At 39.1% G+C, this 24,974-nt stretch overlaps 1 protein-coding gene across 2 annotated transcripts in view; it reads left to right on the top strand.

Moving 5' to 3' along the window:
* Nucleotides 1-375: 375 nt before the first annotated feature.
* Nucleotides 376-24,974, top strand: part of LOC139043621 (centromere-associated protein E-like) — a 79,770-nt gene continuing 55,171 nt past the window's right edge. Inside the window, exons 1-13 of one of the 2 annotated variants that reach the window (XM_070503595.1) lie at nt 376-497; nt 1,680-1,771; nt 3,800-3,889; nt 4,010-4,128; nt 5,038-5,157; nt 5,593-5,674; nt 5,843-5,910; nt 5,988-6,053; nt 16,551-16,602; nt 18,122-18,209; nt 18,558-18,687; nt 19,767-19,886; nt 21,012-21,170. In XM_070503595.1, coding sequence (XP_070359696.1) covers nt 442-497; nt 1,680-1,771; nt 3,800-3,889; nt 4,010-4,128; nt 5,038-5,157; nt 5,593-5,674; nt 5,843-5,910; nt 5,988-6,053; nt 16,551-16,602; nt 18,122-18,209; nt 18,558-18,687; nt 19,767-19,886; nt 21,012-21,170 — 1,242 coding nt within the window. In that variant the 5' untranslated portion in view covers nt 376-441. The remainder of the gene's footprint in view (nt 498-1,679; nt 1,772-3,799; nt 3,890-4,009; nt 4,129-5,037; nt 5,158-5,592; nt 5,675-5,842; nt 5,911-5,987; nt 6,054-16,550; nt 16,603-18,121; nt 18,210-18,557; nt 18,688-19,766; nt 19,887-21,011; nt 21,171-24,974) is intronic. The other variant, XM_070503596.1, reaches the window with a different exon arrangement.

The following is a 24,974-nucleotide window of genomic DNA, read 5'->3' as shown; positions in this document are numbered from 1 at the left end:
CACAAGATTCTTTTGTTTCTGGGCTGGGTAGTAACTTTCAACTCTTGTCGTTTTAAGGGTTTTAGATTAAAACAGGAAAAAGTATGACTGCTTAAAGGTGGTAATTCTCTTTTGATTGTGGAAAAAATTTCTCTGCCGTGTTTTCCCACCGATTGCGAAGTCTTCAAGGATGGGCGACGGACGGCGTTCGTACCGGCTGCCCGCCCTCCAGAGGCTTCCAGCAGACGGCCGTCGTCTCCGCTGCCGCCAGGACAGCCGCCCTCCGCGCCCCGTGGCCGCCTCTGCTCCAGACGCTGGAAACGCGCCTCCCCCGCGGCGAGCGTCCGGGGACGCAGGGGACGACGCGTGACGCCACGGGGCCGCCGCCCAATCAGACGCGGCGTCGCGGAAATTTTGACCTTTAAGGCTGCGCCGGCGTCGAGCCGGCCGGCGCTCGGCGGGATGGAGGAGGAGGCGGCGGTGGCCGTGTGCGTGCGCCTGAGGCCGCTCAACAGCAGGTAGGCCGTCGGCAGCTCGGCCGCTCGCCCTTGGTGCGCTGTCCCGGCCCGGGCGAGAGACGGGCCGGCCGGGGCTTCTCTCGACGCTGCGCAGCCGGCTCCCTGCGCGCTGGCCGCTGGCCCGGCCGCCCGGTGTCCCGGGGCGCGAGGCCCAGGCTGCTCGCTGCGCCCAGGCTTCGCTCCGGCGGCGGCTGGCTCAGCGTTCAGGACGCTGCGAGCCTGATATTCGCCCATTTGGAATTCTTTCCTTTTGGTACAGTGTAGACACTACCGTCGTTGCCCCGTGGATCTTACATTCTAGAGGAGGAGACACAGAGGTCATGAACCCTATAGAGAGAGCAGGAAGGGCAAGAAATGATGTCTGTTTGCTTCTCTAGTCTCTGCCCCTCCCTCAGAATACTAACACATTTTTGCATTTGAGAAATATGTGTTAAATGTTACTGTGTTAAATAAAGGGGAATATCAAGACGAGGACTTCCCTCTTGTCTAGGAGCTCATTATCTAATGCGTTAGAAGACAGCTCCGGAACAAAACCATCACGACACTGTGACAGGTGCTGTGACGGGCAGGTGGGGAGTGTGCCGGAGGGGTCATTAGCCCCACAGCGAGATGACGGCGTGGGAGACGGGCAGGGCTGGTGTCAGGAAAGTCCTGACACTTTTCAGGGAGAAAGAATAGTTACGTTACTTGATGGAAACGGAAGTCGGGGTATTCCAGGCACAGAGGGATTAAATCTCTTCTCTTGGGGGAACCTTCAGATAGTTGATTTGTCTTGAGTTAGGGTGTATATAGGAAGTCAGAGGAAGCAAAGGTTGAAGAGAGAAATAAACATGATCGAAGTCTCACGTGCCGTGTGTTGAGGATTTCGGATGGTTTTGAAAGATGTTAAGCAAGAAGGATAATCGGAGTTGCGTTTGAATGTATCTTTTCAGCATACAGTGCTGGGTGGGGGAAGGGCGTGAAGACCTTCCCAGGGACGCTCCGGTGAGAGGGCAGGAGGTCAGGGAAGCCCCATTGAAGAGTGGTGACCCCTTAAAGGTGGACTTTCCACATTTCTCCCAATTATAGTATAGGTCATTACCATCCTTTAAAATATTCTTCAGAAGACGAAATCTTTTAAATTATCTTTCATATAACAGACTTCAAAACTAGTTATAAAATGCACTGTTTTTATTCTTTTAGAGAAGAAGCTCTTGGAGAAGATACGCAAGTTTACTGGAAAACTGACAATAATGCTATTTATCAAGTTGATGGAAGTAAATCCTTCAATTTTGGTAAGCTTATAATAGCATCAAAAGTAAACATATTATCCTTTTCCTTTTAAGAGTACAAAAGGCTTATCCAGAATACTGGATTTGACATTAAAGATAAGACTAAGCCGTCTGTAAACTGCTTCAGTGGAAGATTTGAAAAATTGCTCATCCATCCTTTATGATAAGTAAGATAATGAATTGATGTTTAAAACACAGTTATAGTCATAATGCCTTATGACTGAAACTAACATTTTTCCTCTTATTCATTAGTGTATTTGTGGCCTAAGACTCCGTAAGCCCAAAATATGTTGCTTAATGTCAAGTCATCTTTAAGATCTTTCAGTTAGGTATATTCTTTCCACAATTATTTTCAAGAAAACTCTTTAAAGAATAAATAGTGAAGATATTCCTTCTTGGCTAGAATACAGCGGGTACCTACTGCCCCTTTTGTGGAGCTTGTCATATGGTGGGAAGAAAGACTTTAGACTACTAATTACACTTATGATGACATGGCTTTGTGGGAGTTTCTAGCAGGGGATCTAACTAGCTTAGGTACCCGGCACCTGTAGGATGAGCGAGAGCTAGCTAGGGCAAAAGGACTTGGAGGCCCTCAAGGTTGGCCAGGCTGATTTGTGTATTGATTTAGCACATTCTGTATAGTGCTGACCATGTGCCGGACACTGTTCTAAGCACCTCATATATATTAACTCATTTAATCCTCCTAACAAGCCCATGTGATAGGTACCTTCCCATTTTAATGAGGAACTGAAACGCAAATCACACAGCCAGCAAATGGAGGAGTCAGATCTGTGTTCCAGCCACACTGCCATGCTGCCACGTAGGCACCACAAAGCACAGTAAGGTCCCCTCAACAACCTTAGGAGTGAGAGTGATTAGGTTGTTGACTTAGTGTTATGCTAGAAAGCCAATATCTAAGCCTTTAGAGTAAAGATGTATAGAATAGAAAATGATTCCTGGTAAAGGACTATTTGATAGTATCAACATAAATTTTTAAAAGGTAGAACAGTATGTTCCAGAGATGATAAAACCAAGAACAAGGGATACACAGGCATTCTGACTCAAGTGCTGCAGGTTCTCAGTAGCTGTGTATGCTCACAAGGGGTTTGGACTCACCTACCTGTCTGAAGCAGCTGGTATTAAGATTTGAATCATCCTGCCATCTCTCCTTGCCCTGAACTCCTGACCCCTGGCAGCATTCAGATGGCACTTTGGTTTCCCATAGGGTTCTACCTGCAAGTGCAGATGTTGGTCATGGTGCAAGCCGTGTGAGCACTGAATTTCTCAAGACAGTTGATACATTTCCCTCCTGACTGACAAATCCATTTCTTGGGGGCTTTCTAATGTGAGCCCATCACTGAGAGAGTGGTCCATTTTTGATGCACCAACAAAGGAGAGACCACATCCTGGACTGGTGGATTCATCATGGCAAGTGCTACCTAACCCCAGCCCTCAGCAGCCAGCCAACAAGCTGTTCTCTGTAACACTTCAGCTTGGCTCGGTGCTTTTCTTCCAATTGTCTGTGTTTCTTGGTTTAGTTTGAGCCAGGCCTTCTTGCTAGATATGTTATAAACACTAAAATTTCTCAAAGAATAGTAATAGTTTGCATTTCCTAAGTATTAACCATATGTTCACAGTAATTCTCTAAGGAAGATAATATATATTCACTTTACAGGTTAGGGAAGTGAGGCACAGAGACATCATCCACGTTGCCCGAGGTCACATAGCTTGTAAGTGACAGAACCAGGATTTGCAGGCAGTCTGATTCCAGATCCCCAGGTTCAGCCACTATGCCTCACTGCCTCTTGAAAGCACATAAGATAGCTGACTTGTGTTTTTTTGTGTGAGAACCAGCACATTTTACTTTATAGAGAAGTGTATTTTCAGAGGACCAATAAGTTGAAGAAAATATTGTGAGTTAAATATTTTATCATACCATATCCTGACAATTTTATTTCTTTGGGCAGCTACTAATTCAAAGTGAAAACACAGTTGATTTGTTTAGTTTAACTTGTGTGGTTTTTTTTTTAGATCGTGTCTTTGACAGTGATGAATCTACTAAAAATGTGTATGAGGAAATCGCAGTACCAATCATAGATTCTGCCATACAAGGCTACAATGGTTTGTATCCACTGCAGAAACGTTTTATTTAGTCTTGGGTGTGTGTTCAACAGTATTGATAGTTTTACATACTCTCGATGCTTTTTCAATCTTTGTGTGTGTGTGTTTTTGTGTCCCCAGGTACTGTATTTGCCTATGGGCAGACTGCTTCAGGAAAAACATATACCATGATGGGTTCAAAAGATTATTTGGGAGTAATACCCAGGGCAATTCATGACATTTTCCAAAAAATTAAGAAGGTAAATAGCCAAATTTCCGGTACATACGGGTAAAAGCAGTCACCTCTTGTCATGGTGGAAGGAAGCAGGTTTACAGTTCTCTTTCGATTATCCACGGGGAAGGAAGAAAGGCATAGCGTACATTTGCTTTCCCCACAGCCTTGCTTTAGAGCTTAGAGTCCTTTCATTCTTTCCCTTGAATCCTGAAGCAGTGCTGCTCCTGTCACAAAGCAGGCATTGAGGAACAAGAAATCTTAACCCTGCCTTTGAGGAGCTGTCCGTGATCGTTCAGGAGCAGGAGAGGGTAGATGTGGTGAGAAGACCAGGATAGGCAACCTAATCAGTTAAGGCGGGTTTTCAATTTGTTTTTTCCTTACTGTTTTAATGATTTTTAATGTTCTTATTTGAACATCTGTTTGTAGGGTTTTATTTTAAGCTTAGAGAGTTGGACTGGGCACCCTCTTCTTCGAATTTTATGATGCCATACTTTTCATTATTTCTGAAACAATGCTTTTATATTTCTTTTTTTTTTTTTAAAGATTTTATTTTTTCCTTTTTCTCCCCAAAGCCCCCCGGTACATAGTTGTGTATTCTTCGTTGTGGGTTCTTCTAGTTGTGGCATGTGGGATGCTGCCTCAGCGTGGTCTGATGAGCAGTGCCATGTCCGCGCCCAGGATTCGAACTAACGAAACACTGGGCCGCCTGCAGCGGAGCACGCGAACTTAACCACTCAGCCACGGGGCCAGCCCCAATGCTTTTATATTTTTGTGTTTACTTTTGTCAATATAGAACCATAGGATTTTTTTTGTTTGTTTTACAAAGATAACTTCTCAAAGAATATTTTAATGTTTATTATGAGCACATCAACATTCAGTATTAGGTTTTCATAACTGGGTGATCTCTGATGTTTTTACATATGTTTTCCCCTAGTTTCCTGATAGGGAATTTCTCTTACGTGTGTCCTACATGGAGATATACAATGAAACCATTACAGACTTACTCTGTGACACTCAAAAAATGAAGCCTTTGATAATTCGGGAAGACTTCAATGTGAGTAACAGTGGCTCAAACAATACAGTTACTTATTGGGATTATAGTTCATGAACATTAACCTTTACTTTCCATTATTTTTTAAAATGTCTCCTGTTTCTGTGATTTGTTTTTTGTTTTCTTTCTTAAATGTTTATGAGATCATCTTTTAAGTGATGTGTATCATTTTGAAATGTTGACAGTTGTAATATTTTTGTGTAAGGGCCTCAAAAGAACAAGATGGAAGTATCAGGTTAGAATTTGGTGTGCTTTGGTATAGGATATAAATTGTAAATATCATAGATTTACTTCTTATTTTTATACAGAGTAATATTCTCCATTTTCTACTTTTAACTTCTACAAATTAATTCTGTAATAGTTTGCACCTTCTCTTGAGATGCACACTTTTAAGTGACTTCTATTTCTCTACTCTTCCCATCATTAACCTTGTTTCAGAGGAATGTATATGTGGCTGATCTCACAGAAGAAGTTGTTTATACACCAGAAATGGCTTTGAAGTGGATCACAAAGGGAGAAAGTAAGACTTTATGCTGTATTTCCTCAAAACACTTGTAGAATAGTAAAAACTATTCACTTGAATGTATTTAGGCTTCAAATCACACTTTTCACTTTTAAGCTACAGTAAAAGTTAATGTTTTTCTTTGGATTTTAATATATGCCGCTGAAATATGACTCATTTTTACAGAGAACAGACACTATGGAATCACAAAGATGAATCAAAGGAGCAGTCGTTCTCATACCATTTTTAGGATGGTGGGTAATTCTCTCTCTACTTGGTCTTTCCAATTAAGAAGACACTAATTTTTCTACAAGTTGCCTTTTCTGTCTAGATTTTGGAAAGTAGAGAGAAAGGTGAACCCTCTAATTGTGAAGGATCTGTCAAGGTGTCCCATTTGGTGAGTATTGGTAAACCCTGCTAATGTACTCTATGGGCCAAAGCAAAATTTAATTCAGCTGCTGGATGTTTGGTTTCATAAGAACTGTTAACTAAATAGGGAAAAACATCTATAAATTGGTAGTTTATTCTTATCGGTAGCATGAGATAACTAGTTAAAATATAGGAAAAATTCGGGGGTCTTTCTTCCTGTTATGTTATGGCTGCCATCTCCTAAAATTTAGATGTAATGGTTGTAGGAGTTGAGGCCTTTCCTAACCAGTAACGAAAGAGGATTTGGGTTTTTTTTTCCAATCTACATTTAAAACTTAAAGTAATCTTGGAATTTGGTGATTTTTTTTTAACTTAGTCTCAGCCAGTAGAATTGAGACTTGTGAGATCAACAGAAACCTAGATGGGATGGTTAAAAAATAAATCACATATTCAAGTTCGTTCTTAAGTACAATAAAAAAATACGTTTTATATTATGAGCACAATGTTTTATGGTTTTTATTTTTTTTAATGAAAAAAAATTACATTTATTTAACCGATGGAAATGTTGCCACTGTTGACGATGTATTCAAAGTATGCATTCTGTAGATGGCACTCTCTTTGGTTTACAGCACAGGCCTTCCCATGCATCCTCCAAGTTGTGTTGGATCATATGCTGATTCACCCAGAGTTTCTTTTTGTTTTCAAATGGAGTGTTTCTTCCAATAAACTTTATTTTTCCCCCAAGGTAGTTTCTTTCTTTCTTTTTCTTTTTTCTTACTGTTCTGTTGGACATGCGTGTCAGTGAAAGCAAATTAAAATGAATTGAGGGGGTTTGCGGCATTCTACAGATCTGAAGAATTTATTGCAACAGGAGAAACCATTGTGGTCTTTCTTATCATTTAATTTTAACAGTCCGTAGATACTGGGACTTTTTGTTCCCCCTTAATTGCAATTTTTCTCCCAAATGGTGGGTTGAATTTATTTATTTATTTATTTATTTTTTATTGAGTTAATGATAGGTTACAATCTTGTGAAATTTCAGTTGTACATTACTGTTTGTCATTCGTGTTGTAGGTGCACCACTTCACCCTTTGTGCCCACCCCCCACCCCACCTTTCCCCTGGTGGCCACTAATCTGGTCTCTTTGTCTACATTTTTAAATTCCTCATGTGAGTGGAGTGAATCAGAGATTATCCTTCTCTAACTGGCTTATTTCACTTAACATAATTCCCTCAAGGTCCATCCATGTTGTTGCAAATGGGATGATTTTGTTCTGTTTTGCATCTGAGTAGTATTCCATTGTATATATATATACCACATCTTCTTTATCCATTCATCTGTTGATGGGCACTTAGGTTGCTTCCATATCTTGGCTATTGTAAATAATGCTGCAGTGAACATTGGGGTGCATAGGACTTTTGGAATTGCTGACTTCAAGCTCTTTGGATAGATATCCAGTAGTGGAATGGCTGGATCGTATGGTAGTTCTATTTTTAATTTTTTGAGGAATCTCCATACTGTTTTCCATAGTGGCTGCACTAGTTTGCATTCCCACCAGCAGTGTATGAGGGTTCCATTCTCTCCACAACCTCTCCAACATTTGTTAATATTAGATTTAGATATTTTTGTCATTCTAATGGGTGTAAGGTGATATCTTAGTGTAGTTTTGATTTGCATTTCCCTGATGATCAGTGATGATGAGCATCTTTTCATGTGCCTATTGGCCATCCGTATATCTTCTTTGGAGAAATGTCTGTTCATGTCTCCAGCCCATTTTTTGATCGGGTTGTTTGATTTTTTGTTGTTGAGTTGTGAGAGTTCTTTATATATTATGGATATTAAGCCTTTGTCAGGTATATGACTTGCAAATATTTTTTCCCAGTTAGTGGGTTGTTTTTTTGTTTCAATCCTGTTTTCATTTGCCTTGAAGAAGCTCTTTAGTCTAATGAAGTCCCATTTGTTTATTCTTTCTATTGTTTCCCTTCTCTGAGTAGACATGGTGTCCGAAAAGATCCTTTTAATACTGATGTCAAAGAGCGTACTGCCTACGTTTTCTTCCAGAAGCCTTCTGGTTTCAGGTGTCACCTTTAGGTCTTTGATCCATTTTGAGTTTATTTTGGTGAATGGTGAAAAAGAATGGTCAATTTTCATTCTTTTACATATGGCTTTCCAGTTTTCCCAGCACCATTTGTTGAAAAGACTTTCTTTTCTCCATTGTATGCACTCTGCTCCTTTGTCGAAGATAAGCTGTCCATAGGTGTATGGTTTTATTTCTGGGCTTTCAATTCTGTTCCATTGATCTGTGCACCTGTTTTTGTACCAGTACCATGCTGTTTTGATTACTGTAGCTTTGTGGTAAGTTTTGAAGTCAGGGATTGTAATGCCTCCCGTTTTGTTCTTTTTTCTCAGGATTGCTTGAGCAATTTGGGGTCTTTTGTTGCCCCATATAAATTTTAGGATTCTTTGTTCTAATTCTGTAAAGAATGTCATTGGGATTCTGATTGGGATGGTGTTGAATCTGTAGATTGCTTTAGGTAGAACGGACATTCTAACGATGTTTATTCTTCCAATCCATGTACATGGAATGTCTTTCCATCTCCTTATGTCGTCATCCAATTCTCTCAAAAAGGCCTTGTAATTTTCATTATATAGGTCCTTCACTTCCTTAGTTAAATTTACCCTAAGGTATTTTATTCTTTTTGTTGCTTTTGTGAATGGTATTGTGTTCTTGAGTTCTTTTTCTGTTAGTTCGTTGTTAGAATATGGAAATGCTACTGATTTATGCAAATTGGTTTTATACCCTGCAACTTTGCTGTAGTTGTTGATTACTTCTAAGAGTTTTCCAATGGATTCTTTGGGGTTTTCTATATATAAGATCATGTCATCTGCAAACAGCGAGAGTTTCACTTCTTCCCTCCCTATTTGGATTCCTTTTATTCCTTTGTCTTGCCTGATTGCTCTGGCCAGGACTTCCAGTACTGTGTTAAATAAGTGTGTACAGTACTGTGTTAAATAAGTGATGATACATGTCTTGGCCTGTTTTCATGGGGATGGTGCTCAGTTTTTGCCCATTGAGTATGATGTTGGCTGTGGGTTTGTCATATATGGCCTTTATTATGTTGAGATAGTTCCCTTCTATGCCCATTTTGTTCAGAGTTTTTATCATAAATGGCTGTTGGATCTTGTCAAATGCCTTCTCTGCATCTATTGAGATGATCATGTGGTTTTTATTCCTCAGTTTGTTGATGTGGTGTATCACGTTGATTGATTTGCGGATGTTGAACCATCCCTGTGTCCCTGGTATGAATCCCACCTGATCATGATGTATGATCCTTTTGATGAATTGCTGAATTCGGGTTGCCAAAATTTTGTTTAGAATTTTTGCATCTATGTTCATCAGTGATATTGGCCTGCAGTTCTCTTTTTTCGTGGTGTCCTTGTCAGGCTTTGGTATCAGCGTGATATTGGCCTCATAGAATGTGTTAGGAAGTGTTCCATCCTCCCTAATTTTTTGGAATAGCTTGAAAAGGATAGGTATTAAATCCTCTCTGAAAGTTTGGTAGAATTCCCCAGGAAAGCCATCTGGTCCTGGGGTTTTATTCTTTGGGATGTTTTTGATTGCTGTTTCAATCTCTTGCTTTGTGATTGGTCTGTTCAAATTGTCTGCTTCTTCTTGAGTGAGCTTTGGGAGATTGTAGGAGTCTAAGAATTTATCCATTTCCTCTAGGTTATCCATTCTGTTAGCATAGAGTTTTTCATAGTATTCTCTTATAATCCGTTGTATTTCTGCAGAGTCTGTTGTTATTTCTCCTCTTTCATTTCTGCTTTTGTTTATTTGAGCTTTCTCCCGTTTTTTATTTGTAAGTCTGGCTAGGGGTTTGTCAATTTTATTTATCTTCTCAAAGAACCAACTCTTTGTTTCGTTGATCCTTTCTACTGCCTTTTTTGTTTCAATAGTATTTATTTCTGCTCTGATTTTTATTATTTCTCTCCTTCTGCTGACTTTGGGCTTTGTTTGTTCTTCTTTCTCTAGTTCAGTTAGGTGTAGTTTAAGATTGCTTATTTGGGATTTTTCTTGTTTGTTAAGATGTGCCTGTATTGCAGTGAATTTTCCTCTTAACACAGCTTTTGCTGTATCCCATATGAGTTTGTATGGCATGTTATCATTTTCATTTGTTTCTAGGTATTTTTTCTTCTTTAATTTCTTCAACGATCCATTGCTTGTTCAGTAGTGTATTGTTTAGGCTCCACATCTTTGTGCCTTTCTCAGCTTTTTTCTTCTAATTAATTTCTAGCCTTATAGCATTATGATCGGAGAAGATGCTTGTTATTATTTCAATTTTTTTTAAATTTGTAGAGGCTTGCCTTGTTTGGCAACATATGGTCTATCCTTGAGAATATTCCATTTGCACTTGAGAAGAATGTGTATTCTGCTGTTTTAGGATGAAGTGATCTATATATGTCTATTAAGCCCAATTGTTTTTTCATTTAGCTCCACTATTTCCTTGTTGATTTTCTGTCTGGATGATCTGTCCATTGATGTGAGTGGGGTGTTGAGGTCCCCTACTATTATTGTGTTGTTTTTAACATCTTCCTTTAGGTCTGTTAATAGTTGCTTTATGAATCTTGGTGCTCCTGTGTTGGGTGCATAGATATTTATAAGTGTTATTTCTTCTTCATGAAGTGTCCCTTTGATCATTATATATTGTCCCTCTGTGTCTCTCTTTACCTGTCTTATTTTGAAATCTGCTTTGTCTGATATAGGAATTGCAACACCTGGTTTTTTTTTGCTTGCTATTAGCTTGAAGTATTGTCCTCCACCCTTTCACTCTGAACCTGTGTTTGTCCTTGAGGCTGAGGTGTGTTTCCTGGAGGCAACAAATTGTTGGATCTTGTTCTTTAATTCATTTTGCCACTCTGTGTCTTTTTATTGGAGAGTTCAGTCCATTTACATTGAGAGTGATTATTGATTCATGTGGACTTAATGCTGTCAATCTGTTGCTCGTTATCTGGTTTTCCTGTGTTTGTCTTCCTGTGTGCTTTAGCCTACCCATTTAATACTGCACTTTCTTATGCTGGGTTTCTTAGCTTTTTCCTTATTTATGTTTTGTGGCTTTGTTGTGTTTTTTAGTTTAGTGTCTACCCTGAAGTTTGTATTTTGAATCTCGTGTATAATATAGTCTATTCTCTGGTGGTCTCTTACTTACTTGGCCTAGACTAATTTAGTCCCTTTGCTCTTCCCCTCCTAAATTATTATTTTCATTTCTTTTTTTTTTAAGATTTTATTTTTTTCCTTTTTCTCCCCAAAGCCCCCCAGTACATAGTTGTATATTCTTCGTTGTGGGTCCTTCTAGTTGTGGCATGTGGGACGCTGCCTCAGCGTGATTTGATGAGCAGTGCCATGTCTGCGCCCAGAATTTGAACCAACAAAACACTGGGCCGCCTGCAGCAGAGCGCGCGAACTTAACCACTTGGCCATAGGGCCAGCCCCGTTATTTTCATTTCTTATTCCAACTCGTGTTATGAGTTTGTAGTTAGAGTGATAAGATCCACTTTGCTTTGGTAGTTTCCTTACCTTTGTCCTAATGCTATAGGTGAATATTTGCTATCCTATTCTGGTTCTATTTATCTGTCTCCCTACTCTGTGGATTGTGTCCCCTTTCTCCCTTTTTTCTTTTTTCAGGTATGAGAGCCTTCTTGAGGATTTCTTGTAGTGGAGGACTTTTGGTTACAAATTCCCTTAACTTTTGTTTGTCTGGAAAAGATTTAATTTCTCCCTCACATCTGAAGGATATTCTTGCTGGATAGAGTATTCTTGGCTAAAGATTTTTATCTTTTAAAGTTTTGAATATGTCACTCCATTCTCTCCTAGCTTGTAAAGTTTCTGCAGAGAAATCTGCTGAAAGTCTGATAGGAGTTCCTTTGTAGGTTATTTACTTCTGTCTTGCTGCCCTGAGTATTCTTTCTTTGTCTTTCATTTTTGCCATTTGTACTACTATATGCCTTGCAGTAGGTCTTTTCACATTGACAAATCTAGGAGATCTGAAAGCTTCCTCTACACACATTTCTCCCTCAATCCCTAGATTTGGGTAGTTCTCTTCTATAATTTCATTAAGAACACTTTCTGCTCCATTTTCCTTTTCCACGTTCTTGGGAATTCCTATTATCCATAAATTCTTTCTTCTCATTGAATCCGCTATCTCTCAGAGATTTTCCTCATTTTTTTTAACTCTTAGTTCTCTTTCTTCCTCTGTCTGGAGCCATTCGGCCTGTATATCTTCAATTATGCTAATTTGCTCCTCTCTGGTGTCTACACAGGCATTCAGGGAGTCCGTATTCTGTTTTATCTGGTCCATTGTGTTTTTCATCTCTAGTTATTCTGTTTGATTCTTCTTTATAATTTCAATCTCTTTTGTGAAGTAACTCCAGAACTCGTTGGCTTGTTTCTCTATCTTTCTCTCTATCTCATTGGGTTTTTTGATTATAGCTGCTCTGAACTCATTTTCACTTAGTTTACCTATTTCTAAGTTCTCAGGACTTAATTCTGTGTTTTTATTGTTTTCCTTCTGGTCTGGAGCTTTTATAAATTGCTGGATGGTAGAGGAGCGGTTTTTTCACATGGTGGTAGAATTGAGTTGCAGTTACAGCCTGTTGCCACTATATGGGGGTTGAGAGCCACGTGTTTTGAGCTCTCCGCCTTCGGACAAGATGGCAGCACCCAGCATTGTTTGCCAGGGGGAGGGGCTGTTTTTCTGGCTCGCCGATCTGGATTTGGATCAGTTCTGTTTTCTGGTCTCCTGAGGCCCTGGGTTTATGGGGTCCCCACACACGGAAGCTTTCCCCCATCAGCGGGTTTCCACTATACCGGCGGCAGGAGTCCTGGGCAATCCCCCGGTCACGTGGCCCCTCCCCGACTCCTTCCCTCACCTGCGGCAGTGATCCCAGACTCTAGGGGAGGGAGCGAAGTTCTCTCCTACCCTGTTCCAGCTCCTCTGAGGCCAGCAGCAGGGTCTCTGTCCTCCGTCTTTTTGATACTCTAGGTCTCTGATCTCCTGGCATTAGGTTTATTAGCTGAAATTCAGTTTTTTTTCAGTCCTTTGTTGTAGTTTGGAGGGGAGCGAGTCCCAGGTCACCTCACCCCGCCATTTTGCTCCACCCACCCCGTCCATGAGCACAATGTTTTAGACTGTAAATCGCTTGAAGGGAAGAGTAATGTCTAATTCATCTTTATAGCCCCAACACATCGTATGTAGTTTATATTCAATACCTGTTTGTTGAATGAGTGAACATAAGCATTATGCAAACACTCCTTACCACATAAGTAAACCTCCCATTTCCTTCTTGCTGCGCTGTATCAATTCTCTCTGTTTTTGTGCTTCCTTCCTATTCCTTACCATTATTACTTTATTCTCTGTCTTCAGGACCTAAATTCTTTAGCTTGATGTGGGATACGATTTAAGATTATTCTGTTTGGGAGCTGGCCCCGTGGCCAAGAGGTTGAGTTCTCATGCTGCTTTGGAGGCCTGGGGTTTCGCCACTTTGGATCCTGGGTGCGGACCCAGCACCGCTCATCAGGCCACGCTGAGGTGGTGTCCCACATAGCACAGCCAGAAGGACCTACTACAACTAGAATATACAACTGTGTGCTGGGGGGCTTTGGGGAAAAGAAGAAGTGGGGGGGAAGATTGGTAACAGATGTTAGCTCAGATGCCAATCTTTAAAAAATAAAGATTATTTTATTTGAAAACTTCAGGGAAAAAACGAGTAAATCTATAATATGTTTATTCACTTTGAGATTTTGAAAAATCACTCAAGTATCTAATTCTAGTTCACCCCAGTTATTTTACTACACAGTATAATGTCTATTATAATAGCCTATTCTTTCTTCAGTTTAACAATAAAAAACCCCACAAAACCTAACTTCTGTTTTGTTTTCCAAACCTGGCCTGTGATATTTCACTGCAATTTTTAACTTTTCTCTTAATAATGTAGCTTTAATACTCTTGACATATTCAGTGATCCATTTGGTGACTTTTCTTGTGTTCTTTGATGTTCTATTATCTGGCGACCTTAGATATCATCAAGTCCAGCCCTCCAGCCTCCCGCTCACTCTAAGTATCTTCTTGGAAAGAAGTCTTCCCCAGAGTCATTTTCTGGCTCTTTGGAGGGAGTCTCTGAGTGTCTCCTGGCCTTTCTGGGAGAATAATATCCAGGTTCTCTTAGCTCTGCTCCGTCTCTGTTCCCTTCTGTGGCTTCTTTTCCCTACCTTTCTAACAAAAACTCAGGCGTGTTCTGTGGCCTTTCTTACTTCCCCGTTGCCCTCTGACATTTGGTTCACATTTGTCTTTTGATGACAGCCATATATTTATTTTGTCTAGAGCTCTGAGTTCTAATTCATATCTTCCTAAAGATTGTTATAATGGTGTGTCTCACTGATATCTCAAATTTTAGTGTGTCTAAAACCAAGTTATTTCTTCCTACCATGGTGAATATTCCTTTTTTCCAGTATTATCAGTGTTATCCTGGTCACCTAGGCTGGAAACCCAAGTCAGTTTCACCTCATCTTTTTCTGCCTTCTCTTTTGTCCCGTCATCCCCGTTTTTTATTGATGCTACCCTTTAGCATTCCATGGGTGTCATACTCAAGTCCTCATCTCTTGAATTACTGTATCATTCCCCTGGACCTGGCCCCCATGACCTGGTTTTGCTTCTTCAGTCTGTTATGCAGATTTCTGATGTCACTAAGCTTGTGTCGTGTCACTTCCTTGGACAAGATCTGGCCACTCTTAACCAGTCTAACTTGACGTCCTTCTGCTCCATGTGCACTCCTCTCTTAAGGATAGGTTGGGCCACTTGGTATCTTTGAACACTAATGCTTATTCCCATCTTTATACCTAAGTTCATGCTGCCTTCACCACCACTTCACCCCTTTATTATGTATCTAGGCCATCTGTGGTAGATACTACACAGGAAAGGTGAGACTTCTTTGAATGTTTTAAAGAAAGAAGTATCTGAGACAGGACTCCAAAGCAGAAGTGTGTAATCACCTGCTCATCACTGGAGGTCTCCACAGAGACAAATAATTTAAATCTTTGACTTTCTTTTAATGCATTAAGAATATTTGCGGAGGCTTTACAGTGTTCTGAGCCCAGGACTGGGCTCTGAGATTACAAGAGTAAAGAAGACATCCCTCCATACTTACTGTCTCCATGGCAACCTCCCTAGTCCAGGCCGCCTTGTCTCCATTCACATTCCTGCCCCAGCCTCCTAACTGGGCTCCTGGCTACGGTCTTGCCCCTCTCCAATCTGTTTGCCCCCCAGGGGCCCAGGTGACCCTTGAGGAAGTTCAGTCAAGCATGTCACTCTTGTCAAAGCCGTCCAATGGCTTCCCATTGCATCCCAAAAACCCGCTTCTGTACCCTATCTTGTCCCATCTCTCCTTCACCAACTCTGCCACACTGCCCTTTCCATTTCTTGAACACACCAAGCTCATTTCTGCTTTGTGACTGGTGTGCTGGTTGTTCTTTAATCTGGAGTATGGTTCCCTTGGTCTTTGCAGGGCTGGCTCCCTCTTCTCCGTCCTTCCAGATCTTAGCTGAATTGGGGGACTTCCCCTGCCATCCTGCCCAAAGAGCCTGTCCTGTCCTTTCCTCTTCCCACTTCTAACACTCTGTTTAAATTGTCTGTATTACGCTTAACATGCTATGTTTCTTATTTGTTTGTCTTTTTCTCTCCTCTCACTAACTTCCTCCTCCCCGAGTCCCACCCTGTGCAGAACATAAGCTGAGAGCAGGGTCCTCATTTGCCTGTTGCGCTGCCATATCCCTAGCACCTAACGTGCTGCCTGCAGCACGACAGGCAGTCAGTTCTTTCCAACAATATTTGTGAAATGGAAGAGAGGCCCATGGTTTTAAAGATGCTACAGTGTGGTCAGAGACGCAAATAACTAGCTCAACACAGTAAGTGCTATAATAACCAGTCATATCTATAAAGACCTCTGGGTACACCGTTGAAAGGTCAATTCATTCACGGTATAGGGAAGGAAGGATCAAGTTGACAAAGCTACACTGGGAAGGTGGCAGTTGCCTTTGGTCGTGAAGGAAGAGTAGGGGCAGACTAGAACATCAGAATCAGCGAAACACAGGGAATGGCAAAGGGTAGCTGTGCATGGTGTGGAGGGCATAGTCCGTAGTTCAGCCAGAGTTAAGAGTAACTGATGGACAGAAATGAGGCTAGAGCAACACAAGTGCCGGATTATAAAGAATCGTATTCACCATGGTAAGATTTCGAACTTTGTGTAGGAAAGTGAACCTATTCTGGCAGCATTATGGAGGAGGTATTATAAAGAAGGAACAAGATGTTGAGCTCAGTTTGACTCAGACAAGGGAAGGCTTAAATAGTGAGGTGAGAAACAAGGAAACAGATGGGGTGTTCAGATAAACCATGGGTTAAAAATGTTCTTCCAGTACTTTGGATTTTATTATTTCAAGTTACACTTCCTAAAGGTTTATTTTCATCTCCTGCAGAATTTGGTTGATCTTGCAGGCAGTGAAAGAGCTGCTCAAACAGGTGCTGAAGGTAATGAAAACTCATGAAATATTTTGGTCTGAAAGTCCTCCTGTTCTTTAACAGAGTAAAAGTGCCACCATGCATTTTAGAGACTAATAAAGTAATGATAATTTTGTGATAAAAGTCTTTAACAGAAAAAGCAGCTTCCTTATCTGGCTTATTATCTGCTTTGTGCTGCTGTAGCGTTAGTTAAAAAGATGAAACTCTGTCGTTGACAGGATTTATAGTTGGAAAGCTCCTGAGAGTCCCATGAACACCATAATCAGTAAGGAAATTCAGAAAAGTGGCAGGATACAAAATTAATCTATAGACATGAGCACCTCCTAACACAACAGCCGGTTGGAATATTTAATGTACGAAAAGACCCCCTTTGCAATAATGACTTAAAAGGAATAATACCTAGGAAGAAACTCAACAAAAATTGTATAAGACCAAAATAAGGAAAACATTAAAACAGACCTGAAAGAGGTAACCAAACACTGAGACAAATGAAAACGCATACTTAGATGGGAAGTTTCAGAACCATAAAGATGTCAGGCCTCTCTCTGTGTTAGTTTCCTGCAGCCTGACATAGAGACACTCAGCTGAGTGTGGCCTGTACCCACCACACCAGTGGATCCTCAGACCTGTGAACAAGAAATAAATGCCTGTTGCTTTAAGCTGGCTTGTTAAACAGCAGTATTCCAGCAATAGCTGAATAACGCACCTGTGCAATAACTGCTGTTCAGAAGGATTTGTTGCAGTATTTTTTGTGTACATGGCAGATTGAACACCTGCATGTCCCTCAGCAGGGTGCTAGGTAAATAAATTCTGATACATCCATACAATGGAATTCTATGCTGTAAAAAAGAGTGAAAAAGACCAATGTTTACCAATAAGATAGATGATATATTGCCAAGTGAAAAAAGCAAAGTGCAAAATAGTGTGTATAGTATGTTACTATTTATGTAAAGAAGAAAGGGGAAAAATTAATACGTATGAACTTGTATTTCTAAAAATCTCTAGAAGAATAAACTAATAATAGTTCTTGGTTAGAGCGATAGGAACTGGTTGAAAGGAGAATAAAGTGAGAGAAACCTTTTTCAGTAGACTTCCGTTTAAGACATGTGAGCATATTAACAGTTTAAAAATAAGGACTTTTGGTTGTGAACCTCTAGGAACTAACTTGGTTGCACGTCATTAGTTGCCTGTATTGGAGGTTTGGAAAAATAGATTTGAATTGAGGAGTTCGAGGAGCTCTTTTAGGACGTGGTGCAGACATGGGCTTTCCTGCATTCTTATTCTTTTCTTAGTCGTCTTTTTCGAGCTGTTTCTCTTGGGTGAGAGCCTTTCTGCTTCACGTGATGGGTGGGAGGAAGGGAAGGGCGCCTGTCAGCAGTGGGAGGAAAGGTGGGCGCAGATCTAATTTGAAGCACAGACTGTAGCATCTGACCCTGCAATTTCTAATTTCTCCCATAAATTACTGATAAATAAGTTCATCATCTAGTACAGGGGCCAATTTGTTTTCTTATTTATTTAATAAATGCAGGTGTGCGACTCAAGGAAGGCTGTAATATAAATCGTAGCTTATTTATTTTGGGACAAGTGATCAAGAAACTTAGTGATGGACAAGTTGGGTAAGTTTGTCCCATTGTACATTTACCTATTAATGCTTACGTTTTTCATTAGGTTGAAAATTATGATATTTCAGTGACACTCAAATAAATGTACTGATACCCCTGTATGTTCAAAAGCTTCTGTGATTCTATGAGCATGCGTTGCTTCTTATATGTATGACCGTGACCTACTAAATTTACTTTATATTTTAAATATTTTCTAGTTAGTAGTTTTGCTCTGCCTCAAGTAACCAGTAAAGAATGAATTTTTTAAACTGTAGCAAATTTAAGGTTCTGCGTTAAAAATAAACCACTTTTGTTATATAAAAAGTTTTACTCTTTTTCTCCCCAAACTCATCTCTCACTAAGTGGTTTCATAAATTATCGAGATAGCAAATTAACACGAATTCTCCAGAATTCCTTGGGAGGAAATGCAAAAACACGCATTATCTGCACAATTACTCCAGTGTCTTTGGATGAAACCCTGACTACTCTCCAGGTGAGTTTGATTTTTATCTCGAATCAATATGGGGGAAATCATCTTTCAGAAGGAAAAATTAGCTACTAAAATTAGGTGTAATTTTTTGTAATTGACATAACATACCTGTTAAAATAAAATTGGTGTGTCTACTAAATAGCATTCCTTAATCTTCCCAAACTTCAATCATTCATATCCTGCCTCCCCAATTTTTGCCACATCCAACAATATTTTATTGAAATTGACTTGATTTTTTCTTAAATAACTCACTTTTTAAATTTAACTTATTATAAAAGGAAACTTTCTATCAGTCCCATAAATGAAAAACTGGTTATCACTTGGAACAAACAGAAGGTGACCCAAAAAATGGGTGTGCGTGTTTATAACAAAATAATTCTTAAGTTCCTGCTAACAAATTGTTGCCTGCCTTTGCTCTGAGCCTAAGGCCTGTATTTTCTGTTTTCAAAAGAAAAGAAGAATGAGAACTGTCAGTAGAATAGCTGTCTCAATGAAGGGTTCAGTGTTATTTAATGGGCACCCTCACGTACCCAGTTAAAGTTACTTTTGACACTCATGCTCTAAGAAACATCACTTTAAGTAGCTATTGAGCGCTGGATCAAGGTTCTGTCAGAGAAACAAAGGTAGGAGATAGCGTTCCTGGCTTCACAGAATTTATAGTCTTATAGTGAAGATAAGACCTGTCTTCCAGCGTGATTTCCTTGGATTAAAAGTTAAGTGGCTAATAAGTAGGACAGAGTTCAAAGGAAGGAGAGGTGCTTTTGACTGGAAGTGAAGCTTCAGCGCAGAGGGAGCATTTGCCCTGGACTTTGAGGAGTAGATGGATTCCAGTGAGCCAGGGTGTGTAGGCTCTCTGTTGGCATCTGTCTTCAAGATATTTCTCTGACCCTCCTGAAGACTAGTGGCAAAGGTAAGTTATGGACATTGTTACAGGGACGTAGAATGCTGTGTGTTCAGAAGCTGTAAGCCACCTGGGAAGCTTTTACTGATGTTTCTTTACAAAAGAAAATTACAAGAAACCTAAATATTAATTAAACTAATCTTTTGGTGTCAACGTTTAACACTCTTGTATTTTTTCCCAGTTTGCCAGCACTGCTAAATATATGAAGAATACTCCTTATGTCAATGAGGTGTCTAGTGATGAAGCTCTCCTGAAAAGATATAGAAAAGAAATAATGGATCTTAAAAAACAATTAGAGGAGGTATGTATGAACTGTGTATTTCAGTAAAGAATAGAGATGGATTTAGAATTGAGATCTGCCTACATGCCCAGAGACTCTTAAATCCTCAATATCTGAGTTCTACAATCTAAATTTAAAACAAATAGTTTTTAACTAAGGAGAAATCAACCCGTAAAAACTTTACTATAAACTGCAAGATTTGGTTTCTTGAAATTATTTTAGATTTTGTTTTTCATTTCCAAAGGGCAAAATTTGAGATTTTCAAATGGGCCAAGTAGAGATACGTTTTTTTAAGAGATAAAAACTGTCACAAATACAGAGAATTAGGTTAAAAAGAGAGACCATGAATAGTGTTTAAAACTACTTTGTTTCATTTTACATTATCTTGAATTCCTCTTCTAGCCCTAAGATAGCAATCTAATAAGATAGCATAATTGCTTGTCATTACCATTTGTTTGTTTAAACCATCATGGTCCCCAGTCTGTAAAAAACTTACATTTTACTGATCTTTTTAAAAATGACCTAAAATGTCAAATGGCGGTCTTAGAAGGATCTCTCTTCCTTTGCTATAGGTATTCAAGTCTCTGCTTTATGATTTCTCTGCCTATTTATATATTTTTAGTCAATTAATAGAATTGCTTTAACAGCATTGATATAATCTTATACATGGCATATAGAATAGTGACAGGAGAAATGTATATTTTACCCTATTATAAGTTTGAGAAATTATTGATTATGGTAACTGCATATTGGTGTTCTGCAGGTAGGGCATATTTTATTTCAATAAAATTAAAATTCTCAGGCCAGCCCTGTGGCCTAGTGGTTAAGTTTGTTGCACTCCACTTTGGCAGCCCGGGTTCAGTTGCCATCCGCAGACCTACACCACTTGGCGGCCATGCTGTCCTGTTGTCCCATGTACAAAATGGAGGAAGATAGGCACAGATGTTAGCTCAGGGCAAATCCCTTTCAAGCAGAAAGAGAAAGATAGGTACAGATGTTAGCTCAAGGTGAATCTTCTTCAACAAAAAAAAAAGAAAAGAAAAATTCTCAAAACTCACATACAAATTTATATTTTTTTAAACTATACTTTCAAGGTTTTAAAACCTACCTACATTTATTAACGTAACCCAATATTACATTCTTTAGGTTTCTTTAGAGACTCGGGCCCAGGCAATGGAAAAAGACCAATTGGCCCAACTTTTGGAAGAAAAAGATTTGCTTCAAAAAGTGCAGATTGAGAAAATTCAAAACTTAACACGAATGCTAGTGACCTCTTCTTCCCTCACATCACAACAGGAATTAAAAGTAAAATTTAAAAGACAACAGCTTCTTTTCTTCTTCTTTTTTATTATTGTTTTTTTTAATTGCAGTAACTTTGGTTTATAACAGTATATAAATTTCAGGTGTATATCGTTATATTTCAATTCCTATGTAGATTATATCATGCTGACCACCAAAAGACTAATTACCATCACCACACATGTGCCTAATCATGCCTTTCAACCTCTTCTCTCCCCCTTTCCCCTCTGGTAACCACCAATCCAATCTCTGTTGCTATGTGATTGTCTTTTGTTGTTTTTATCTTCTATTTGTGAGTGAGATCATACAATGTTTGACTTTCTCCCTCTGACTTTTTACTCTCAGCAGCAATACCCTCAAGGTCCATCCTTGTTGTCACAATTAGCCAGATTTCATCCTTTTTTATGGCTGAGTAGTATTCCCTTGTGTATATATACCACATCTTCTTCATCCATTCATCCCTTGACGGGCACCTAAGTTGCTTCCAAGTCTTGGCTATTGTGAATAAGCCTACAGTGAACATAGGAGTGCATGTATCTTTACGCATTCACGTTTTGACGTTCTTTGGATAAATATCCAAGAGTGGAATAGCTGGATCATATGGTAGGTCTAGTCTTAATTTTTTGAGCCATCTCCACACTGTTTTCCATAGTGACTGCACCAGTTTGCACTCCCACCAGCAGTGTATGAGGGTTCCCTTCTCTCTACATCCTCTCCAACACTTATTGTTTCCAGTCTTTTTAATTATAGCCATTCTGACAAGAGTGAGGTGATATCTCATTATAGCTTTGATTTGCATTTCTCTGATAGTGATGTTGAACATCTTTTCATGTGCCTGTTGGCCATCCGTATATCTTCTTTGGAGAAATCTCCATTCAGATCTTTTGCACATTTTTGAACTGGGTTTTTGGTTTTTTTGTTGTTGAGATGTATGAGTTCTTTGTATATTTTGGATATTCACCCCTTTTTTGATATATGGTTTACAAACATCTTCTCCCAATTGTTAGGCTGTCTTTTCCTTTTCTTGATGGCTTCCTTTGCTGTGCAGAAGCTTTTTAGTTTGATGTAGTCCCATTTGTTTATTTTTTATATTGTTTCTCTTGCCCAGTCAGGCATGGTATTTGAAAATATGCTGCTAAGACCGATGTCAAAGAGTGTACTGCCTATGTTTTCTACTAGAAGTTTCGTGGTTTCAGGTCTTAGATTCAAGTCTTAAATCCATTTTGAGTTGATTTTTGTGCATGGTGTAAGGTAATGGTCTACTTTCATTCTTGGGCATGTGGCTGTCCAGGTTTCCCAACACCATTTATTGAAGAGACTCTACTTTCTCCATTGTATGCTCTTGGCTCCCCTGTCAAAAATTAGCTGTCCATAGATGTGTGGGTTGATTTCTGGACTCCTGGACTCTGGATTCTGTTCCATTGATCTGTGTGTCTGTTTTTATGCCATACCATGCTGTTTTGGTTACTATAGCTTTGTAGTATATTTTGAAATCAGGGAGTGTGACGCCTCCAGCTTTGTTCTTTTTTCTCAGGGTTCCTTTGGCTATTCTGCGTCTTTTGTTGTTCCATATAAATTGTAGGATTCTTTGTTCTATTTCTGTGAAAAATGTTGTTGGAAATTTGATTGGGATTGCACTGAATCTGTAGATTACTTTAGGAAGTATGGACATTTTAACTATGTTTATTCTTCCAATCCAAGAGCATGGAATAGCCTTCCATTTCTTTACATCTTCTTCAATTTCTTTCAACAATGTTTTATAGTTTTCAGTGTACAAACCTTTCACCTCCTTGGTTAAGTTTATTCCTAGATATTTTATTCTTTTTTGTTGCAACTGTAAATGGGATTATATTCTTAATTTCTCTTTCTGCCACTTCCTTGTTAGTGTATAGAAACGCAACTGATTTTTGTATGTTGATTTTGCATCCTGAAACTTTGCCGTATTTGTTTATTAGTTCGAGAAGTTTTTGGTGGGTTCTTAAGGGTCTTCTATATATAAAATCATGTCATCTGCAGCTAGTGACAGTTTCACTTCTTCCTTTCCAATCTGACCGCTGTTTATTTCGTTTTCTTTCCTGATTGCTCTGGCTAGGACTTCCAATACTATGTTAAATAAGAGTGGTGACAGTGGGCATCCTTGTCTGGTTTCTGTTCTTAGAGGGATAGCTTTCAGTTTTTCTCCATTGAGAATGATATTAGCTGTGGGTTTGTCATATATCAGCTTTATTATGTTGAGGTACTTTCCTTCTATACCCAATTTATTTAGAGTTTTTATCATAAATGGATGCTATATCTTGTCAAACGCTGTCTCTGCATCTATTGAGATGATCATGGGATTTTTATTTTTCATTTTTGTTAATGTGGTGTATCACGTTAATAGATTTGCATATGTTGAACCATCCCTGCATCCCTGGAATAAATCCCACTTGATCATGGTGTATGAAATTTTTAATGTATTGTTGTAGTTGATTTGCTAGTATTTTGTTGAGGATTTTTGCATCGATGTTCATCAGTGATATGAGCCTGTAATTTTCTTCTTTTGTGTTGTCCTTGTCTGCTTTTGGTATCAGGATGATGTTGACTTCGTAAAATGAATTTGGAAGCTTCCTCTCTTCTTCAATTTTTTGGAAGAGTTTGAGAAGGATAGGATTAAGTCTTTGAATGTTTGGTATAATTCACCAGGGAAGCCGTCTGGTCCTGGACTTTTATCTTTTGGGAGGTTTTTGATAACTGTTTCAATCTCCTTACTGGTGATCGGTCTATTCACATTCTCTACTTCTTCTTGATTCAGTTTTGGAAGGTTGTATTAGTCTAAGAATTTATCCATTTCTTCTAGATTATCCAGTTTGTTAGCGTATAGCTTTTCATAGTATTCTTTTATAATCTTTTGTATTTCTGAGGTATCTGTTGTAATTTCTCCTCTTTGATTTCTGATTTTATTTATCTGAGCCTTCTCTTTTTTTCTTGGTGAGTCTAGCTAAAGGTTCGTCGATGTTGTTTATCTTTTCAAAGAATCAGCGCTGAGTTTCATTGATTTTTTTTCCTGGTTTTTTTTAGTCTCTATTTCATTTATTTCTGCTCTGATTTTTATTACTTCCTTCCTTCTACTGATTTTGGGCTTTGTTCTTCTTTTTCCAGTTCCTTTAGGTGCACTGTTAGACTGTTTATTTGGGATTTTTCTTCTTTGTTGAGGTAGGCCTGTATTGATATAAACTTCCCTCTTAAAACCGCTTTTGCTGTATCACATAGACTTTGGCCTGTCGTAGTTTCATTTTCATTTGTCTCCAGATATTCTTGATTTCTCATTTGATTTCTTCTTTGACTCAATTGTTGTTCAATAGCATTTTGTTTAAGCTCCATCCATTTGTGGCTTTTCTGATTTTCTTCCTGTAGTTGATTTCTAGTTTCATACCATTGTGGTCAGAAAAGATGCTGGGTATTTTTTCAGTCTTCTTAAATTTATTGAGACTTGTTTTGTGGTCTAATATGTGATCTGTCCTGGAGAATGTTCCATGTCCGTTTGAAAAGAATGTGTATTCTGCAGGTTTGGGATGGAATGTTCTATACATGTGTACTAAGTCCATCTGGTCTAATATGTCATTTAAGGCCAACGTTTCCTTATTGATCTTTTGTTTTGATGATCTCTCCTTTGGTGTAAGTGGATTGTTAAAGTCCTCTACTATTATTGTGTTGCTATTTCTCCTTTTATGTCTGTTAATAATTGCTTTATATGTCGAGGTGCTGTTATGTTGGGTGCATAGATATTTGTAAATGTTAAATATTCTTGTTGGATCATTCCCTTTATCATTA

This window comes from Equus asinus, unplaced genomic scaffold, assembly GCF_041296235.1.
Source record: "Equus asinus isolate D_3611 breed Donkey unplaced genomic scaffold, EquAss-T2T_v2 contig_307, whole genome shotgun sequence".
Taxonomy (NCBI): Eukaryota; Metazoa; Chordata; class Mammalia; order Perissodactyla; family Equidae; genus Equus; species Equus asinus.
This window is presented reverse-complemented; position numbering and strand designations above follow the sequence as displayed.